The 19,875-nt window shown below is 35.9% G+C and overlaps 3 protein-coding genes across 3 annotated transcripts; all 3 read right to left on the reverse strand.

The window, feature by feature from the left end:
• Positions 1–385: 385 nt before the first annotated feature.
• LOC104092396 (uncharacterized) lies at positions 386–3,831 on the reverse strand. Its single transcript, XM_070182471.1, has 2 exons — positions 3,572–3,831; positions 386–1,307 (listed from the first exon to the last, which is right to left on the reverse strand). The coding sequence occupies exons 1-2, from the start codon at positions 3,777–3,779 to the stop codon at positions 649–651; spliced, it is 867 nt and encodes a 288-aa protein (XP_070038572.1). The 5' UTR covers positions 3,780–3,831; the 3' UTR covers positions 386–648.
• A 4,568-nt stretch (positions 3,832–8,399) lies between these two features.
• Positions 8,400–9,143, reverse strand: LOC104099812 (uncharacterized). The gene has a single exon (XM_009606924.3). The coding sequence runs from the start codon at positions 9,093–9,095 to the stop codon at positions 8,532–8,534; it is 564 nt and encodes a 187-aa protein (XP_009605219.1). The 5' UTR covers positions 9,096–9,143; the 3' UTR covers positions 8,400–8,531.
• Positions 9,144–10,201: 1,058 nt separating this feature from the next.
• On the reverse strand, positions 10,202–18,349 carry LOC104099811 (DDT domain-containing protein DDR4). The gene is made up of 11 exons (XM_009606923.4): positions 18,097–18,349; positions 16,806–16,916; positions 13,523–13,609; positions 13,402–13,439; positions 13,207–13,288; positions 12,917–13,023; positions 12,696–12,849; positions 12,525–12,617; positions 12,279–12,384; positions 11,781–11,823; positions 10,202–10,971 (listed from the first exon to the last, which is right to left on the reverse strand). Exons 1-11 carry the CDS (start codon positions 18,199–18,201, stop codon positions 10,518–10,520), a joined length of 1,380 nt encoding a protein of 459 aa, XP_009605218.1. The 5' UTR covers positions 18,202–18,349; the 3' UTR covers positions 10,202–10,517.
• Positions 18,350–19,875: the final 1,526 nt, after the last annotated feature.

Here is a 19,875-nt window from a genome sequence, read left to right on the forward strand (position 1 = left end):
GGCCTTACATCAAAGCAACGCAGACGGTGTAGTTAATACAATAGCTGACAACTTTAGTCTGTGACTTAAAATGCAATTTTGACTATGAAAGAAAGTTGTCAATATGAGCCATATCTTCTTATTCTTGTTTAATTGTTTATTCCCGTTTGGACATTCCACTTCCTTGAGAAATTATTCAGCTATTTGGATCTGTACTTCTACATGTGCATTTTTCAAGTCATAAATTTTAGCATTCACCTTTTGGGCAAAATTATTTTCAGTATTAATGTCAAGGACAAACATTCCCCGCATTTGTGACAAATCCCCTGCCATTTTGATGATTACATTTTGACAAAACTCCTATGAACCCATAAGAAAAGAATGCAGGAAATGTTTTGCTATAATGTGGCACAATATCACAAAAATACTTTAAAAACTCGAAAACATCTACATAAGTCGATCTTTTCGTCTGGTGAAGCTACAAAATTGGATATGAAGACAACTTCTATCACCATCTTTTTGGGGGTAGGGCTGTAGGGAGGCCAAATATTACGAATGAAAAGAAGCAAAATGTTTCTCAAAATAAGTTAGCAACACAAGGGCAAAAATAGACAAAACAAACTTGTTAAGATGATACACCTCTTAGATCCTCCAGCCAGGAAAAAAACTTTACCAGCCAAGCTTTTGGATTATTGAAAGGCCAGATACGACTGTTATTGAGTAGATACTACAATCCATGAACAGTGCATTCATAATGTTTTGCAATAACAATCCCAGCTCCAAAGCCTTCCCAATTTGATCAACCATACCAGCAGTAGGGATACTGTTTGCCGCTTTTTGATTCCTTTGGGACCATGCTTCTTCTTCTACGAGAAGGCGTGCAATAACAATTGATATGTTGGTCAACAACAGCAGCAGAAGAGGTCTAAAGAATATGACCACGTTGAAGAAGTGGCTGTTATAGGACACAAGAACCAAAATGGCAGCCACAAGAGAAAAGTTGAGGCGAATACTCTCAGAAGCTGCAATTGCAGAACTAATTTTATTTGGGGCGAAAATATTGTGATAGTTGTTCTTCAGTTTAAAAAATTGACCCCCCTCAGAAGCAGAGAGGCATGGAGGATTAAAAGGAGATGAATCCGGAAATAACTGCTCTTTGCCATCAAGATCCAAGGCAGGTGCACTTGAGGTTTCAATGTTGGACTCACATTTTCGCATGAATGGAGTTGTTCTGCTTTTGCCATCAGATTCATTATGCTCACCAGGCTCAATTCCAAGGTCATTATCGGGCAAAAATGGTCCAGAGGCCTCACTCCCACTAATAGAAACTGTGAAGTAGCAATAAATGAGTGACAAGTATAATGAGCACTATCCTTTATCGAAAAAGAAAGTATAATACTAATAACACAAGCACTAGCCCACAGCATCATGACATAACTCTCACCAAGCTCACATACTCATTCCTTCCAATTGGACAAAATCAGAATTTTAAAACGAAAAGTTATTGGCAAGAAATCACAAAAGAGACTGGTCCAATTGCCATAATTTTATCCATGTCATAATTTGTCTAATTTAGAAGTCTGAGTACTGACTTTTATTACCTCCAAATATGCCATGATTTATAATTGTTTCTAAGTCTAGTTGTGAATCAAGGATACTATCCAAAGATGCATTTCCAAAAGTTCTTCAAATATCCAGCATTAAAGGTACTATAAGAGGAAACCTCACCATCTACGCTCGTTTTTTTTTATAAGGTGAAGATTTTATCAAAAACAGTATCATGCTGATACGGTAAAAATACAAAAATAGGGATGCAACACGAGGACTAATTGAATGTCTTCTTTAGCTTCTCAATTATAAAACTTAATTATCTTGGACCATAGTTTTTTACACATATCTTTAGTATTTTTGCTGTGAAAGAACCTATATATTGTTACTTACCCCCTACATCCCAATTGATGTGGCGGTGTTTGACTCGGCAGGAAGTTTAAGAAAGAAAGGAAAACTTTTAAAACTTGTGGTCTAAAACAAGTCATAATTATTTGTGTGACTATCAATCATCTCCTTAAGGGTACAATAGGAATTTTAAAGTTAAATTATTTCTAAATAAGGAAAGTATGACATTCTTTTTAGAATAGACAAAAAAGGAAAGTATGACACATAAATTGGGATGGAGGGAGTATTCGGTATCCATTGTCCAAACGTTAAAAAAAAAAAAAAAAAAAAAATAAGCACCAAAATTTTCACAATTGAGCCTTGGCAAATCAGGTGATCTGGGAAGGATGGAGCATAAATAACATGATTCATGCAATATTCTGCACCTTTAAACCATAACATACATTCTATTTCTTGTTTATAAGAATTTCCTTCCTCTTCTGAAGCCCTCGTCTTAGCACTATCTTGAAGAATATTGGAGTAATTACTGGGATTCTTCTTATGTCAATAGATAAGAGCATACAACAAAAACCAGCTCTTCAAAAGAGAAAAGCACAAAAAATGGATGAGGTCCATGGGAGGAAGCAAAAAGAGCAAGAATTAAAGGTGCATGCTTCTTTGAGATGAAATGCTCCATTTACAGAAAATAGAAAATATCAAACACAAATGAATTTAGTCCTACAATATCAAATTGTAATTAAAATAACTAATTTCATTATCCTGCATACAACAATGCGGATATTAATCCAACTATTCAAAATCGAGATTTAAAGAACCAACTACTTCCCATTGGGAACTTTTTGCGTGTCATTTTTTGAAAGCGCATTGCTTCACTCATAAAGAGATAACTCCTCGCTTAACATAGTTTCATCGCTTTAAGCGATGTCTCTTAATGACACCGACCCATTTCAATCCAATCCGTGGCAGGAGTATAGTTTCAACATTTCATACAACCAAAATAAATTGGATATAAACTAAGTAATGTTAACACCGTTTCGCCGGATATGCAATAAAATGATTTCATTTCTCAAAAAAGAAAAAGAAAATAATAGTTTAACATAACACTATACTTCAACGATATGAACTTGAGCCCCCACCCCAACCCCCACCACCCCCAGGCCCCACACCCCCCAAGAATCTATCAGACCATTTTCCAGGCGCCATATATATATATATATACACACACACACACACACCCTAACATTGCTAGTTTTACCGAGCATCGATTTCTAGTTCTTCCTTTAATTGTAATCTTCTAGAAGCTTCCATAAACTCAAAAAATTCTATCAGTGAAGGCAAAAAACAATGTGATTTCTTCCCATCTGCCTAAGCTCGGCAAAATTACGCGCTACTTATGCTGGTGGGAAGTAGTAGGTATCCGGTGGATTAGGCATTCTAATGTGCAAAAACTCACAAAATTCTAATTGAAAAGACATAATACACCAACTAACTACAAATAAATCGTTCCCATTTTATATCCCGTAGGGACAACTGCAAACAATTTCTCTTAGTAAGAAACTTTAGATAGCAAAACGGACAAAAAAAGTAATTTAAATTGAATTATCACTTTACAATCGAATATTAACAAAAATCAAAAAAAAAATTGAAACAAAGCAAACAATTCGGAACAATTGATGTGAATATAAGTCGCGCGTACCGGGAGAGGATTGAGCGGAAGGGAGATGATCGCGAGAAATCCAAGGAGGGCAAGAGGCGGTGTGAGAATGCCGAGATTCCGATCCCGGTCCTGATCCCGATTCCATTTCCGATGGTAGAGTTGGGATTCTGCCGGTGATAAGGGCTAATCGGTCATTTCCTCGTTCCACAATACGGCGCCGTCGGGTTTCTCTGCCGTTCGTCGCCATTATTATTCTTTCGCGGGATAAAAGAATTGAAGGATCGTCTGTACGAGTTCTTTTCTTATTCAGGTGGATTTTCATTAGTTTTCCTATTTTAACCTTCACCTTTCGGTCTTATTACGCGTTATGCACCAAAACAACAACACATTAGAACCAGCGGGGTCGGGAGCGTAGAGTTTACGCATGCCTTACCCTGTACTTCGAGATAGAGAGGCTATTTTTGGGAGACATTTGGCTCAGAGATAAAGAGCCGTAATAATAACAGAAATCAGAAAAACAGTATCAATTTCGTAAAAGACAGCAAATAAATGGAAAGGCAAAAAAAAAAATTAAACACAACAAAAATCGCTAGTAGACAAAACACTATCAGATTAGTCGGCACAACGAGAAAAAACGCTCGACTAACCCCTAACCTACAACCCTAATGCTCGACCTTCATGACTTTCTATTAAGAGTCGTGTCTTCAAAAATTTAAAGTCGCGTCATGTCCTGCCTGATCACCTCGCCCCAATACTTCTTAGGCCGCCCTCTACCTCTTCTCGTACCTGCCAGAGCCAACCGTTCACACCTCCTAACCGGGGCATCTAGGCTCCTTCTCCGCACATGCCCGAACCATCTAAGTCTCGCTTCCCGCATCTTGTCGTCCAAGGGAGCCACGCCCATCCTTTTCCGCATATCCTCAATTCATCATTCTTAATCTTATCCATCCTAGTGTGCCCACACATCTATCTCAACATACTCATTTCTGTTACTTTCATCTTCTGAATATATGAAATCTTAACTGGCCAACACTCAACCCCATACAATATGGCCGGTCTAACCACCGCTTTATAGAACTTGGGTCATAAGTAGAGTCTGTGACAAAAATATCAATCTTGCATGATACATCTTATCAGGCATTCCATGGAAAACCATTCCACGAAAATTTACACTGGTCATCCAGAAACAAGAATCAACATTTTTTTTTTCTAATTCTAGACTAACTCAGAGCTGTAGATAGGAATGAACATCTCTGATTCATTCCTGTTTGGAATTTTTCAATACAAAAAGAGGCACGCATAAAAGCTAACACGCACATATCTGGATACACACAAGAAAGATCTATTTGATGGATACACAACTGAAATTGCAAATGGAAGTAAAGTAATCTTTTCCAGAAATTACAGGTCATTCAACTTTGGCCAAGTAAGGTGCAAAGAGAACCAAATATCAGGTCTTCATAAGTCAGCGGTACCTATTAACAGTGACAAAATATTTCCAAAATGAAATTTCCATCAAAGCCTATTAGGTAACAGTGACACTTGTCAATCTATAGGAGTTCACCTCTCTAATCAAGAAGGAGAGACTCCTCAGAACTATCTTTTGAAAATCCATGACTTCCAACAAGTAAAACTTTCTTTGCATCCAAATTTATGAATAGGAAGCCCCTAAGGTTCTTTCCAGAGGGAAGCATTCAAATGGAGCCAACATTAGCCATTGTTTAACACTAAAATACATAGCAACTTGATGGGGCAAAATTACATCTTATGAAATGAGTGAATCGTCTAATCCAAAAGTTTAAACTATGAAAAAAAAGTAACTTAATTTATTTATTTTAGACTGCAACATATCTTAACATGGCCGAATCCAAATTTTTTTCTTAGCCAAGCATGTAAAGTATTGGTTTACGGTTGGCGGTGAAACTTGAATTCAGTAACCTTTCTATACTCTAATATCATGCAAACTCATGTAGTAGGTTAAACTAAGGGGCGGATTCATAGCGTAAGCTATAGGTTCGACCGAACCCACTAACTTTGTCCAAAACTCTATATATGTGTTAAGAAATTCCCTCAATATGCACATATATTAAATTTCGAACCCATTTATTAGCACCTGAGATCGATGTCCTAAAATCTCAAACCCACAAAGTTCAAATCCTAAATTTGCCTCTGTTTAGCCTTGTATCCTTTTCCTTAAATTCCCATGCCAGCACATTTACGATTCTATGTCCAAAAAATCCTCCTCCTTTCTTGGCTCATCCTATGCTCTTCTCCACTTCAATACCACAGATTTGGTTCACCATTTAACATAGACAAACCCAAATTTGCCTTAAAACACACCAAAAAAAATATACTATTGGAAAGAAATGTGCCTAAATAGAGCGGGATAGACATTAAGGATCATATAGTCGACCTCAACTAGCTGATTTGAGAGGTACTTAATTGATTCTTTTTTTAAATAGCGATTATCCAGTTCAATTTGCACGCACCTCGACTATTCCACCGAGTACCTATTACCTCCCACCATCACAAGTACCCAGTAACTCTACCTACCATGCTTAAGCAAATGAGAATAAATTACCTAGTATTTTGTCTCTAGCTGGATTTAAACCCTAGTCTTCACGGTTTACCCTCACTTCATCGATCACCAGGCCACAACTCAGCACTTAATTGATTTTTAATTTTTTACAATGGTGGTGTCTGGCCAGCTTACACGCACCTCAACTAATTTCTAGTGGTGTCATTCCAAGGCTTAAACAGATGGAAAGAAATCACATAGTGTTTTTGTGTCTAGTGGGATTTAAACCCTAATCTCTAATGATTGTCACTCCCTTCATAGACCACTAGGTCTCACCCTAACAGTTAATTACGCGTTATGCATCAAATAGGCGAATACTTGGAGAAATTGTGTATCCACTTCCCCTAGATATACCCCCAACTTATAATTCAACTACTACCTCCGTTCTAGTTTGATTCAGCACGGAGTTTAAAGGGGAAAAAAAGAGTTTTGAAACTTGTGGTCTTAAAAGTTTAAGGGGTAAAAGCTTTGTGTGGCCATACCATTTGTGTGGTTATAAAAGTTTCTCATTAAGGGTAAAATGAGTAAAATGAAGAGTTTAAAGTTGAATTATTTCCAATTGTATAAATGTGTCATTCTTTTTTGAACGGACTAATAAGGAAAGCGTGTCATCTAAATTGAAACAGAGGGAGTAATAAATTGGCCCTGCTTTGCGCGGTTGAACTTGATAATAAGTTACAGATTCTTTTCTTTATGCTTGAACATCAAAACTAAACAGAAAGTAAAGTTTTGCCACTACTAAAAATAACTTCAGCTTTTCTTACAACGGATAATTTTGAGGTACAAATTTATAATTCAATTCAAAGGTATTTCATGAACTTTTCAAAAATGAAGCCAAAAATTCAAACCTAATGTGATCTTGTGAAAAAAGTAGTCATAGTAACGTTATATCACAGTAAATTTCTTCTTTTAATCAGAAGTATTTTTTCTTAAAAAAAAATAAAAATCCTGTAGTTTTCATCATTTAGAAATATTAAACTTCACTAAGTAATTAATTTTAGGTGAAATTACTTTTTCCGCTATTATATTTTCTTATAAATAATATATATATGCGCACGCGCACCATTTTATTATTTAATATATATTTTGTATGACCATAAATTACAATATAATTGTCTTTAAAAGTCTTAAGAATAAACGAAAAAAAAGGCAAAAATGGAAAGCAAAAAATAAGGAAAGTAATATTTGTTTCCTTCTTTCTCCTCATAACCTCTGCAAATTGCCACCTCTGTTATTTTTTACTACATCTTTATTAATATTCTTTTCATTTCTTCTATTGATTCTCGCCTAAAATCAGCAACATCCTCTTTTTACTCCAAATTATCTGCAAAATCCCCATAACTCTATCTATTTTTTATGTTTTTTTTACCATCCCAATACTTACATAACCCTCCTATAAATTCATCACAAATAGTATTGGAAAGGAGTTATAAAAAAAGAGGAGAATCGATATCAAAGAGTCATATTCAGCTAGCAAAGGATACATGAGAAAATTAAAAAGTAAACATTTCCTCTCCGTAGACGGGGCTCTCAAGGATAGCATGTAATCTTTGGAAGTCTCCCTCGTAAACTTCTTATGATAAAACATTTTAATAACCGACAAATTTTCTAAGGCAGTGACACACAATTTGAAATCCGCTTGTTTAATCTTCATACAACAAATATTTGATAATTTAGCTCTGCTCTTTATATTTAGCAGTTTTGGATGCAATAACAGTTACTTAGAAACAATGTTTGCTCCAGAAAACTTCATATACAGACCCCATAATTGCAGGCTGTGCAAAGTATAATATCTTCCCTGTTACTATCCAACACAACATACTGCATTTTCAGGAAAAATTCTGCAACTTCTACCATTTCCCAATCAATCACACAAACTTCTCCTAAAATGAAAGCACTTTTACATCTTCCATAAAGCAGTCAGCCATTTCACTCCTCTTCTGCCATCTATTTCATAACAGGCAATCAGCAATTTCAAATGTTTAGCTTCCGCTACCAAAAATAAGAATTACCAAGTACGTGGAGCACTCAGTGCTTAATAATGATGATTGCTCATAAACATGAATCTTGATCTACAGGCTAACAGGGTAATGCTATGAGTAGACACATCCATTTACATATTATTTCTACAAAGAAAGAGATTAGACATTGGAATCTCTAAATTTTCCCACCAAATTTTAAAGCTATTTTCCAATCTATTGCTGATGAAAATAAGTAAGTTTCTTATAACTATACCATGACTGACTCAATTTTTTTGACTATATAAGAATTAAGGCAAGAAAAAAATGATTTCACCAGTAAACAATTATCACATTCAATATAGAAGTTCTGTGAAAACAGAATGCCAAAAACTCATACTGAGCAACATACAACGACACCCAATTGGATTACACAAACATAAAGCCTAAGGAAAAATGTAATTTAGAGCTCATCTTCCATTCTCAAATACTCTCCAATATCAGCCTGATGAAGAACTACAATCCCATTTGGATCCATCTTCCTACAATCTTGTGTACTCTTGGCCGCAACTCCAAATCCCAACGGCACATCCGACATTGAAAACACCACCACCCCATCATGCTCGCTGATACTCTCAGTAATCCTCCCTACCCCACCTTTCAACACATTATTACCATACAAAAAACTCATCTCAGAGGTGGGTTTTAACCAAACTTTGTGCTTCGCGTGACCTGCCAATAGACCCAAACACTGTACAGTAAGGTGAAATTTACCTCCTTTAGTGAATTTGCCTATCTGGGTTCCAAGTGCAATTAAGTTGTCTCGCTTTATATTCGTGGCTCGTTTGACCAGCGATTCTGATACGTAGTAGACTCTGTTTCTTTGGAGACGGAAGCAGTAGCGGCCGGGAGTGTTGTCGGGTCCTTCGTGAGATGGGTTCTCGACTATGTTCTTCAGATTGTTGCCCACGAATTTGTGTAGCTTTTCGAACACTTGTGTCGTTTCTTGCTCGTCCAGGGGTCTCATTGTATTGTTGCTGGCGTTCGATGAACCCTAACAGCTAATACTTTGCTTCTCTTTCCCATCTTATAGTGATCTTATTGGGCCTTAAATGAGTAAGACCCAATTCTAGCCCAACATAGATCCTATTTAGCATTCAAGTTTGCTTTTGGGATTTTTGTTTTTTATATGAAGTGAGATGCTATTTTATTGCTTTCTTAAGTTGTTTAAGCGATAAATTTATAAGATTTTTAGAGAAGTCAATGACCTACGCATTTTTGAATTGGAGGAGAAATTTTTCTTATTGATAGCCTTCGTGCTAATTAAAAATAATTTATTTACTATATAACAGTTGAATTTGTTAAAGAAATAGAAAACTATAATAAAAAAAATTAGATAAAAGGCCCAAAAAATTCCCTTTAATTTCAGGCTTTGAATCAAAATAGTCTTTCAATTTCTCTTTTCCAAATCAAAATAGTTCTATTGACGGAAAAAAAAAAGAGAATAAACAATAGTGAGCATAATTAATCATCTAAATTTGCAAAATTTTGGCCAAGCTTCTCCAACACTAAAAGCACTTCTTCTTTTTCAAAAACAAGTATTTTTTTTAAAGTTGAAGTGTTTGACCAAGCTTTTTTTTTAAAAAAAACGTTTTTGAAGAGGAGCAAAAGTAATTTTGGAGTGAAAAAAAGTAATTTTTCTTCAAAAATTTGAAAAGTACTTGTGAGGAAAAAAAAATACACTTAAAAATAGTTTTTAAAAGTTTGGTCAAACATTAATTATTGCTCAGAAGTATTTTTCGAATTAATTAGTCAAATACAAATTATTTCTCGCCAAAAGTACTTTTAATAAAAAAACATTCTCAAAATAAGCTAATTTTTGCACAGTTTCAGTTAAAAGAACTACTTGACTGGGATAATTGTTTACTGGTAGAATGGAATCATTCTTTCTCTTTTCCTTTTATTTCTTGCCTCCTTAACTGTGCGCAAGGCAAAATTCAGCAACAAGCCTAAGCTCAAGAAACACTCTTTCCGCAGATAACTGGCAACCAACAATGCATAAAAGCACATGGCTTTACAGAAACTAATGAAAGCAATAACTACACTTACTGCCTTCCATAAGTTCACAGACAATTTTCTGAAGCCATGTTGCTATATAACCGTATACCCAAAATTATGACTAAGGTGGTGACAACTGATTTGCTTTTACAGAAAAGTAATGAAGCATTAACTACGTTACTGTTTGAACCAAAACAACTACACTTTCTGCCTTCCCTAAGTTTACAGACACTTACTATTACTATACATGCAAAATTATGACTAAGGTGGTAACAACCGATTTGCTTTTTCAAAAGCCGTATTCATTTGGCTTGGAAGGATAATCACCGAAACTGTACCAAAATAGAGATAGGTTCTAATGGCATGTCCTCCTGTTACAAGTGCGTCCTGATCAGTTTTCATCTTCTGAATCAGGAATGACAACAGACTCAGCAGCAGTATTGACAGTAGGTCTTTGCCTCAACCTATTTTTCGTACCTATATGAGTACTTTCTGGAACGGCAAAGCCAGCAACTCCAGCTAGCCGCTTACTGTAGCGACAACTGCTTGGCCTATAGTCCAAGCGACTATTCTCCTTCATTGACTGCTTTCTGTTGCCAGCTATGTTAATTTCCTTCATTGAGTCAGTATCATCTTCATCAAGATCAGCTTCATCAACCTCATCACTGGTATCATCAACCTCATCATTGCTTCCTTGAGGCCCATCACTCTCAGTTTCACTGTCTGTGGCATCACTGCTTATGGAGTTAGATGCTGGAGAGGAATCCAGGGAAATGGTTCCATTCCTAGGCGCATACTCATTGAGTTGAGTTTCATTTGTTGGTTCTTCAATTGCCTTCCGTTTGCTAAACCAGAAATTATTTGCCAGTAAGCCAAGGTTATGATCCCAAATGGATAAAAATAGTTGTGTCATGAATGGAAGAAAAATTAGCCTTGGGATGTTAGATGAAATGATTCAAGAAAAAACTCAAAACAAGCTTTGACATGAAAAACAATTAAAAGAAAAAAAACAAAACAAAATGGTAACTCTGAACCATTACTGCAACTACAGGTGGTTTCATAGTGTTCAAATATGCTTTAGAAGATAGTTTATACACAGATCATGCAAAAGCACCATAAAAGCAAAGCTCATTCTTGTTGACAAGAGTTCATATAAGGGTGGATACCGCCAATTAAGATACAAGCAGTTAAGGGGGGGTACATTAGTAAAGTAGGTTTGCATAGTAGCGGCAAAGGGGAGCATGAAACTAGACATTGATCCTGAGGTGGCTTCAGTAGGAGTTCATCCAATCTTGGGGCAATGCAAATGATCTGATCATAATTAGTGTCGGAATATGTTCCAAAATGACAAGGCATCACATGGTGTAAGGCAACGTGATTAGATTCACATTGCAAGCGGGACAGGCTTGCAGAATTTTTGGAAGTTTCCAACCTAAGCACCTGGTTACCTCCATAACCCAATCATTCAGCAGGACCTCATTTTAACAGCTTTCAGGAACTTACCAACTATGATTATAAGATATTTTCAAACTAGAGAGAAAAACAGAGCCTGTGTTGGATGAGTGTAGTTGATTGAGTGACATGGAGAAACTGTGACAATGCTTATGATATCACCCAAGATATGAAGAAACAATGACATACTAGTAAGACTTACTTTGTTACTTGTATGGCCTCATTGATTGCTCTATCAAAATCATCTGCATATGAATTTGCACTTGCATAAGTATCCACAGTTTGGAACATTTAACAGAAAATCATTTAGACTTGTATACTATCTAATTATGCTGCAAATATTTCCCAAAGTCTCCACGTTTTCCCTATGTGCCATGCTCATACAAAAGTCTCATTGATATCTTCTTACATGGTTTGAAGCTTACATCATACGAAGCTCATAAATAGGCAATCCCATGTACTAAAACCATGCTTTAAACTTACAGAAATAGGATGAACTAATATAGGAACCTCCAATGATAAAGCTGTTTACGTTTTCTCCAAAAGTGTAACTAAAATTTCCAGAAATAAAATTCCCTAAAATTTCAAATATGTCACAGAAATTCAGGCCCAAGATAAACGTGTCTTGAGGTATGGAATCAATGAGGGAATTAATGATACAATCAGAAAAGATTGATTAACAAAACAAATTCATATATACCGCATCTGTAATTGACTGGCCTACGAATCCTGCAAGAACGAGGAACTGCAAGGTTTCTTAAGCTTACTACGAGTCTTTGCTGTCGCTTCAGAGCCATATCTTTCTTCTGTAAAAGGAAAACATCTATATGCATCAAGAGCTCATGATGAAAGCAGAAATATTTCTGCATAAATTTCCTTGGAATCCTCAGCTTATAGAACCAAAAGAAATAAGACAACTCATATAAACAGTCTGAAAGAAACTAACCCTCTGAATTTTCTGAAGAGCAGGAATAGCATGAGCTTCAACAGCCTTGCCCACATCAGCTTCCCATTTAACTTGACTTGATGAGAACTCTTCCTATCATTGATAGCAATAGGAATGTGACGACTATTGAAAAGTTGAATTGTTTGGAAGGAAAGAGAATTGTTGGCTTACCACAAAATTTTGAAATTCTTCAAACGTAGTAGCAAGTGTCTCCCACTGAGAAGCAATAGCTGATATGCTTTTCTTGTTCTTTACCTTTGACATGGATTCAATTTGACAAACTTCCTTGTATAATCTATGACCAATAGTTTCATTCCCATCATACCTGTCACAAAATGTCGAGCTGTCAAAGGCATACTCGCATAGCTTAATGTTACACATTCAGAACTTACCAGAATGAAACTTCATCTCCATTGCCCCCAAGCTTCTCCTTACGGAAAGCAGAAGCATCAGTTTTACTTTTAGTTTCATGGTTAATGTAAGATATGGCGTCATCTTGCTGCAAAGACAAACGATAAATGTGAACATCACTAAAAGCAGCATTCATTACTATGTTAAAGAGAAATCAACAGCATATACGGTTTCATCCAACTTTTGACTGCTATTGCTGCATGTTGATGCAGAAGAGTGAGCACTATAAAAAATCGCAGAATTCAAGGAGAGGGAAACACAGATGCACTACATCAGCTCGAATTTCACAAAGTGCTTTAAGAATAAGCAGGCGAACTGCCGGATCGAGCGCCTTGTATGTGGCCATCTCCTCTCTGAAAAATAAAAACAGAAGTTGAATGAGAGACATCTCTCATCAAAGTAAACCTAATCTTCAGAGTAGTTTCATTTCTTGGGAAGGGAAGGAAGACGGAGAGAAATATGGTACCCCTTTTTTGCAGTCAATGGAAAAGTCCCTTCAGCAACCTGCAAGGAAATGCCAAAAGGAATGGAATGAAATCTTCACTTCTGAATCAATCACATACCAGTCAAAAGCTAGAATCACCTACCCATGGCCACCACATTTCAAGTTTCTTGCTTAATGCTATCACCCATCCATTCGAATCCTTCAGTAGTTTACTCACAGGAGGTATCCCCTGAAGAAATATGCAAACCATGTTAGAACAAGAAAGCCAGGACAAAAATATAAATAAGTTAGCAAGTTTATAATTTCAGAGTGTCTCTTACAACCGGGAAGGGATGAGAATTTTTTAAATTTGAAAATGGAGTGGGAACTTTCAAAGATAAATTTAGGATTGGGACATAAAACTTTCGAGGACTCCCTCTGTTCCAGTTTTCTCGCTCAATTTTGACTTGTCACAAATTTAGCATTTGTTGAGAAAAACGGGTAGTCATAGTTTGACTTTTATAATAGTAAATGAGCATAATATAATAGAGGATAAAGATGAGAGATATAAAGTGGGCTTTGAAGCAGTTGAATGTTCGGTTTAAGGAAAGTGGACAACAATTTGGGGCAATCGAAATAAAAAAGTAGTACAAACATTTTTAACAGCAAAATTAACTAAGAGTTTATCACATAGTTACTCACAAAATGCACTGCTCACCTTCTTAAGACAACTTATAAATTTTTTACAAGTGATTAGTGTACATTCCCCTTTTAGAAATTTCTAAAGACTCTTGTCTGAGCTATTTCTTTTGGAAGTTCCTGTTATTATGTAGCTTATCTCCTGATAAATGAAATGATTGCTAGCAACTTTTCGTCACCAATCAGCATATGTACAATTGCATGAATTAATCGTATCTTCTGACAAGGCAGAAATGCGATCAACATCATCACTCAGAGCACCCATTTATCATTTATCTTTCAAGAGTCTGTCTATTGTCTATGAAAATCTTATGCCAGCAGGCAAAGTCATAAAATCGGCAGTCTGAACTGCAAACTGCTTTGCCTCTTTTTAAGGTCCAGGCTGACATATGATAGTGTCCCCAAGTCATGCTATGCTACCTATAATACTGAGTCAGCGATGAAAATGGCTGTAGGAATTCAAGCAGTGTTCATCTCATCAAATAAAATTAACAGCTTGGAGTACAAAGTTTAACTTCCATGTCTTTTCTTTAGTAGTGTGTATCCTAAGAAAAAACTTAGCCTCAAAAGTATAGAGCTTGCATTGCACGTTAGAAAAAAATGGTTGTCAACCCAGTCATCAAAATATTTGCACCTCCTAGGGGTGGCGTTCGGTACTTCAGTATGGTATTTAAGAATTTTGGTATGGTATTTCGGTATCCGGTTTATCAATTGTGCATATCAAATACCGTACCAAAGTAGCTCGGTATTTCTTGTTTGGTTCTGTACGGTTTTGGTATCGTACCAAAGTCTTTGTGAACAAAAAAGTGGTGAATTCTAATTCATTAGGAATCACATAAGAATACAAGATTAGTTTTTCTAAATCTACCCTACAAGCAACTGTAGTTTCTAGATATTGCAGCTCGGAGAAGCATTGAGAGAAAGCTAAATGACAAGGCATTTTTCTCCCTTGGCAGAAGCTCTAACAATGGTTTCAACAACAACGCTCGTTAAATATAATGGTGAAAATAAGTGTTCAATTTTGATTAACATAAAAGATCACTATTTTTGTTATTTTCTCTAACCAAATAATCCAAATTCAAGAAGACTCGCGAAACTTCCAAGGGATTTCTGCGAATAGATCATCAATACTGGTCCAGGTGCATGCTGTTTCAATCCCTAGCCATCATAGCAATTAGAATCCTTTGGAATAAATCAATTCTAAGGACAGTTATCCTCAGCCCACCAATCAATAATAGGCTTCGGATTTGAAAATGTGGAGGAATTCATCAAGCTAATAGCATCGGCCTCTATTCTACCTGACTTGCATATTTCAATATTTTGGTATACCGAAGTATCGAAAGTTCAATACCGAGAATCGTACTGAAGTACCGAGCTTTTGAAAAATCTATATTGAATTAATACCGAACAACCGATATCAACATAACGAATTAATTCTGTCCGGTCCGGCTTTCGCTTTTTTGGATTTTATGCCCACCCCTACCCAACATGCATGACACTTTATACAAACCCATCCAGTAAAGAGAGCAAAATGCATTTTTCCTTTGTAATATCTCAAGGGACAAGATTACTTGCTCCAACTTTTACTAATTTTTTCAATTCCATGACAAGTAAATCTATCAAGTTGGTCAAAAAACAAGTACAGTAAACCGATTTTTTATCACAGCTCCAGGAACAAGATCATTGCTTGCAATTTTTATCAAAAATCAGATTATTTTTTCTTTTTTTTTAAACAGACAAATTATCAAGATGATCAGAAATGCATGCATGGAGAAGAAAATATAAAGATCTACGCTGAATGCACATAGCATCAAGAGACCCTAGAAAATATAACCACCATCATAACTCAGTTTCATGGCTATTATGAGCTTAACATATGAACATTTACAAAACTTAAAAGAATTTTGTTGGTTGTTAGTTGCAGCTAAAATTTATAGAAAGCAACAAAATTAACTAGGAATCATAAGGTAGTCAACATGGGAAGCAACCTGAAAGAAAAGAAAAAGTATAGTTGATCTTAGCACGTCCAAGTTAATGCCTGTAGTTGAACTTCAGATCCAGCAGCAATACTTTCTTCTGACGTACATGGACAACTTTACAATTCTAACTACTCACTTCTATCACAGTTAAACTCACAGCTTTGTCATTCTCTCATTTTTATTTTATCAAAAATTATTGTTGTGTACCAGCATTGAGAAGGTGCTGGTGGTGCGTTTACATAAAAATTATTGTTGTGCACCAGCATTGAGAAGGTGCTGGTGGTGCGTTTACATCTTAGGATTTACCTCACAAGAACAATAGTGCGTTGAGGAAATCAAGCATGGCATCTACATCAATTGCAAAAGCCATATTGCACCAAAGGGAAAAAAGATAACAACCTTTGCTTAAGGCTAATTACATTTTAATATTTGCCATAAAAGATTTTATGGTTCCTTTCCTTCCAAATCGTCTATAAAATGCCTGCTGGAATGGTGTACCGGATATGGGAAGTAACCTTGTCTAGTTTTTTTCTGTGCCGGGCTGCTCATGAATTCTGAAGTTATTTTTGGCATGGATATTCAGAATCTTGAGGTTAGTGTAAGAAAAGACAGTTGACATCCTCTATGTGCATTCTCTCCTTCAAAGCCACCTTGAAGTAGTATTACAGAACTAAAGGTACTACTAGATCAAAAAGATGGTGGAATTTAAAGTGCAAACACATAGCTGTATACACACAAATAGTAATAAAGATAACGTAGGAACCAAACCTTCAGAAGCATGATATGCAGCTGAGCAAGAGTACCATTTGGCTCAATGAGGGTTGTTTCTATCTCCTCGGCTGAAATTTTCAATTTGATTTCGAGCACCGGCTCAAAAACCTATCAACGTTTAAAAAGAACTTCAAGTACCTTCAAACTAAACAGTCAACACATTTATATGATGTACACAGGTATAAATAGCAGAGTGCCCTTAGAGTACATGTACAAGTATCAAAAGGAAAAAGGCAAGCTCGTATAACCCAGTTATGCACATATGCAATTTTACACTCAAAACCAAACTATATCCAGTGTCAGGTCAACATTCAACAGTCATTGTGATCTTACATAGCAATAATAAATAATTTCATTAATTGTTAGTTGCAGGTCAAAACCTTCAAGTACCTTCAAAATGTACATTCAATGTTTATACAAGTATACGTTTAAAAATTGCAGTAATACCAACAGAGTTTTAAGTTTTGTCCATTGTCAATGTATAGAGAATGAGTAGAGCTTAAATGAAGAAGTGAAGATTCATATAGCCGACTCCAACTTGTTTGGAACTAAGGCGTAGCTGTAGTTGTTGTTGCACTGTAAGTGTATAATTTTTATATACTATCAGGCCAAGTTAGCGCAACAACAAGTAAATCTTTATAGCAAGCTTGATATGGTTAACCTGGAAAATAAAGATATAATCTACTATATCCACTTAAATTGAAATGATGGCGTAAAATTCTTTACATTATCAGTGTGTATAACTTAAAATCTATCCCAAATATTATGAACAGAGTTACCCAACACCTGTGATGGTGGGAAGTAGCAGTTAGCAGTGAGATTAGTCGAGGTGGGTGCAAGATGGCCGGAATACTACGGTCATCAAAAAAAAATCATCCCAACATTATACAATACAAAGGAAACAAACGATTATACTACTCATTTAGTAGGCCATACAACCATCATAACAACCCATCACCATTGTCAGGCCCATATGAGTACATATGGATTGAAGCACCCACACCCAGAAACTCAAAACCTATTAACCCACAAAAATATATCCACATTCCACAAAACCCTCAAAGACCTTAAACATATACGTGTATAAATGTACATGTACAAGTACGAAAAGAAAACGAACCGAGTGACATCTTAGCCACATTTAACCTTGCGTGTAACATGTACAATTCATCCACGCTTATTAGGTGGATATATAAAATTGTTTAGTGTATATAAGCAAGCAAATAAGTCAAATATGCAATTTCTGGAAGAACAAAAATATTAACTTTTGAAAATGCTAAAATCTTACGTTGAGAAAGTTTAAAACAGAGGCTAACTCCCACCGTTGACGGAGCTTACGACGTACGAGCTCCATTTCCGACGTCAACTCCGGCGCTGAATCTACTATTTCCATGTCGACGTCGTTTTCTCCTTCGTCGTAAACCGCTGGTCGCCGATAAGTTGATGAGGAGAATCGGATTTTGAGAGAAAATTGTTATTGCAGTGTGAAAAATGTTGTTTTGAGGGCTTTAACTTTCCCGCCTAATTGCTTTACCTTAGGGTAAAATATTTACCCCTAAAATAGACATGACAGACGGGCTAGATCCAAGTTCGGACCCGATTTCAGGCTCAGGTGCCGAACTTTTCAGTTTCCTTAGCCATTTGACTGAGCTTTCAAAATTTTCTTTATTTTGAAAAATATATTTGTCAAAAATATATTGGAAACACCATTGTAAGGGGGGGAGGGAAATTGTTTTTTACTATAAAAGACTTCCACTAATCAGTAGTATATCGAGCATTTTTTTTTTGTAACGCATAATAATCTATATATATATATATATATATATATATATATATATATATATATATATATATATATTATATTAAAAATACGAATATTCTTAACGAAATATTGTTCAACTTTTTTATCCTTTTAAAATAGAGTTTATATCAGATAAAATAGTCATTTGATTATTTACCGAATATATTTAAGATCCATCATCTAAAATTTTGCATATTGATCCTTCCTTATTTAAAATACTACTACATAAGAAGTCCTAACTTTTAAAGCAATTAAAATTATAACTAATACAAATATTTTCCAAACATGAACTATGTAACACGTCGACATAAAAATATAAAGTTTACATGGAAACATTACATTATCAATATGGTGGTAATATTAGAGCATCTTTTATGAGCTATATTTAAATATTCAAGTTTGGATAATATGTATGATTGGTTTTTTTATTTGGTTGAGTATTTAAATGATTGGTTCATAGGTAAAATACTGTAACGACCCGATCGGTCGTTTTGAGCATTTGCACTTTGCTCGGTAGTTTATGGGTATGAGTAGCTCTGTATGATGTACTATGACTTATGTGAATCGGCGGTTTTGGTTGTCAGGTTATTCGGAATCGGTTTGGAAGAATGAATTTCATTTTTGAAGCTTTAAGTTGAAAGAGTTGATCAAGTTTGGCTTTTGTGAATTTGCCCCCGGAACGGAGTTTTGATTGTTATGTTAGCTCCGTTGGGTGATTTTAGACTTAAGAATGCGTTTGGATTGTAATTTAGAGGTCTGTGGTTGAATTTGGCTCGATATGACGAAAGTTGAAATTTTGAAAAGTTTGACCGGGAGTGAAATTTTTGATATTGGGGACGGATTCTGATTCCATAAGTTGGAGCAGGTCTGTAATGTCAAATGTGACTTGTGTGCGAAATTTGAGGTCAATCGGACGTGATTTGATAAGTTTCGGAATCGGTTGTAGAAGTTTGAAGTTTCAAAGTTCATAGATTTTGATTTGAGGTGTGGTTCATCATTTTGATGTTGTTATGTGTGATTTGAGGCCTCGAGTAGGTCCGTATAATGTTATGGGACTTGTTGGTATATTTGGACAGGGTCCCGAGGGGCTCGGGCGTGTTTTGGTTTGATTTCGGATCATTTTCTTCAATGTTGCCATTACTAGTTCTGGTATGACCGCACATGCGGCTGGTTTGCGCAGGTGCGATGGTCGCAGAAGCGACGAAGGGGTCGCAAAGCAAAAATATTGTTGGGAGCAGGGTTTCGCAGAAGCGGAGATTGCTTCGC

The sequence above is a fragment of the Nicotiana tomentosiformis genome, chromosome 8, assembly GCF_000390325.3.
Source record: "Nicotiana tomentosiformis chromosome 8, ASM39032v3, whole genome shotgun sequence".
In the NCBI taxonomy this organism is placed as follows: Eukaryota; Viridiplantae; Streptophyta; class Magnoliopsida; order Solanales; family Solanaceae; genus Nicotiana; species Nicotiana tomentosiformis.

Coding starts and splice junctions, on each gene's coding strand:
- LOC104099811 (XM_009606923.4), bottom strand. CDS start 18,201: ATGGAAATAGTAGATTCAGCGCCGGAGTTGACGTCGGAAATGGAGCTC. Junction 11,824..12,278: donor GCCAGTCAATTACAGATGCG/GTATATATGAAT, acceptor ATTCATATGCAG/ATGATTTTGATAGAGCAATC. Junction 10,972..11,780: donor GAGGCCATACAAGTAACAAA/GTAAGTCTTACT, acceptor TTTCTGGTTTAG/CAAACGGAAGGCAATTGAAG.
- LOC104099812 (XM_009606924.3), bottom strand. CDS start 9,095: ATGAGACCCCTGGACGAGCAAGAAACGACACAAGTGTTCGAAAAGCTA.
- LOC104092396 (XM_070182471.1), bottom strand. CDS start 3,779: ATGGCGACGAACGGCAGAGAAACCCGACGGCGCCGTATTGTGGAACGA. Junction 1,308..3,571: donor TTCCGCTCAATCCTCTCCCG/GTACGCGCGACT, acceptor GCTACTTCACAG/TTTCTATTAGTGGGAGTGAG.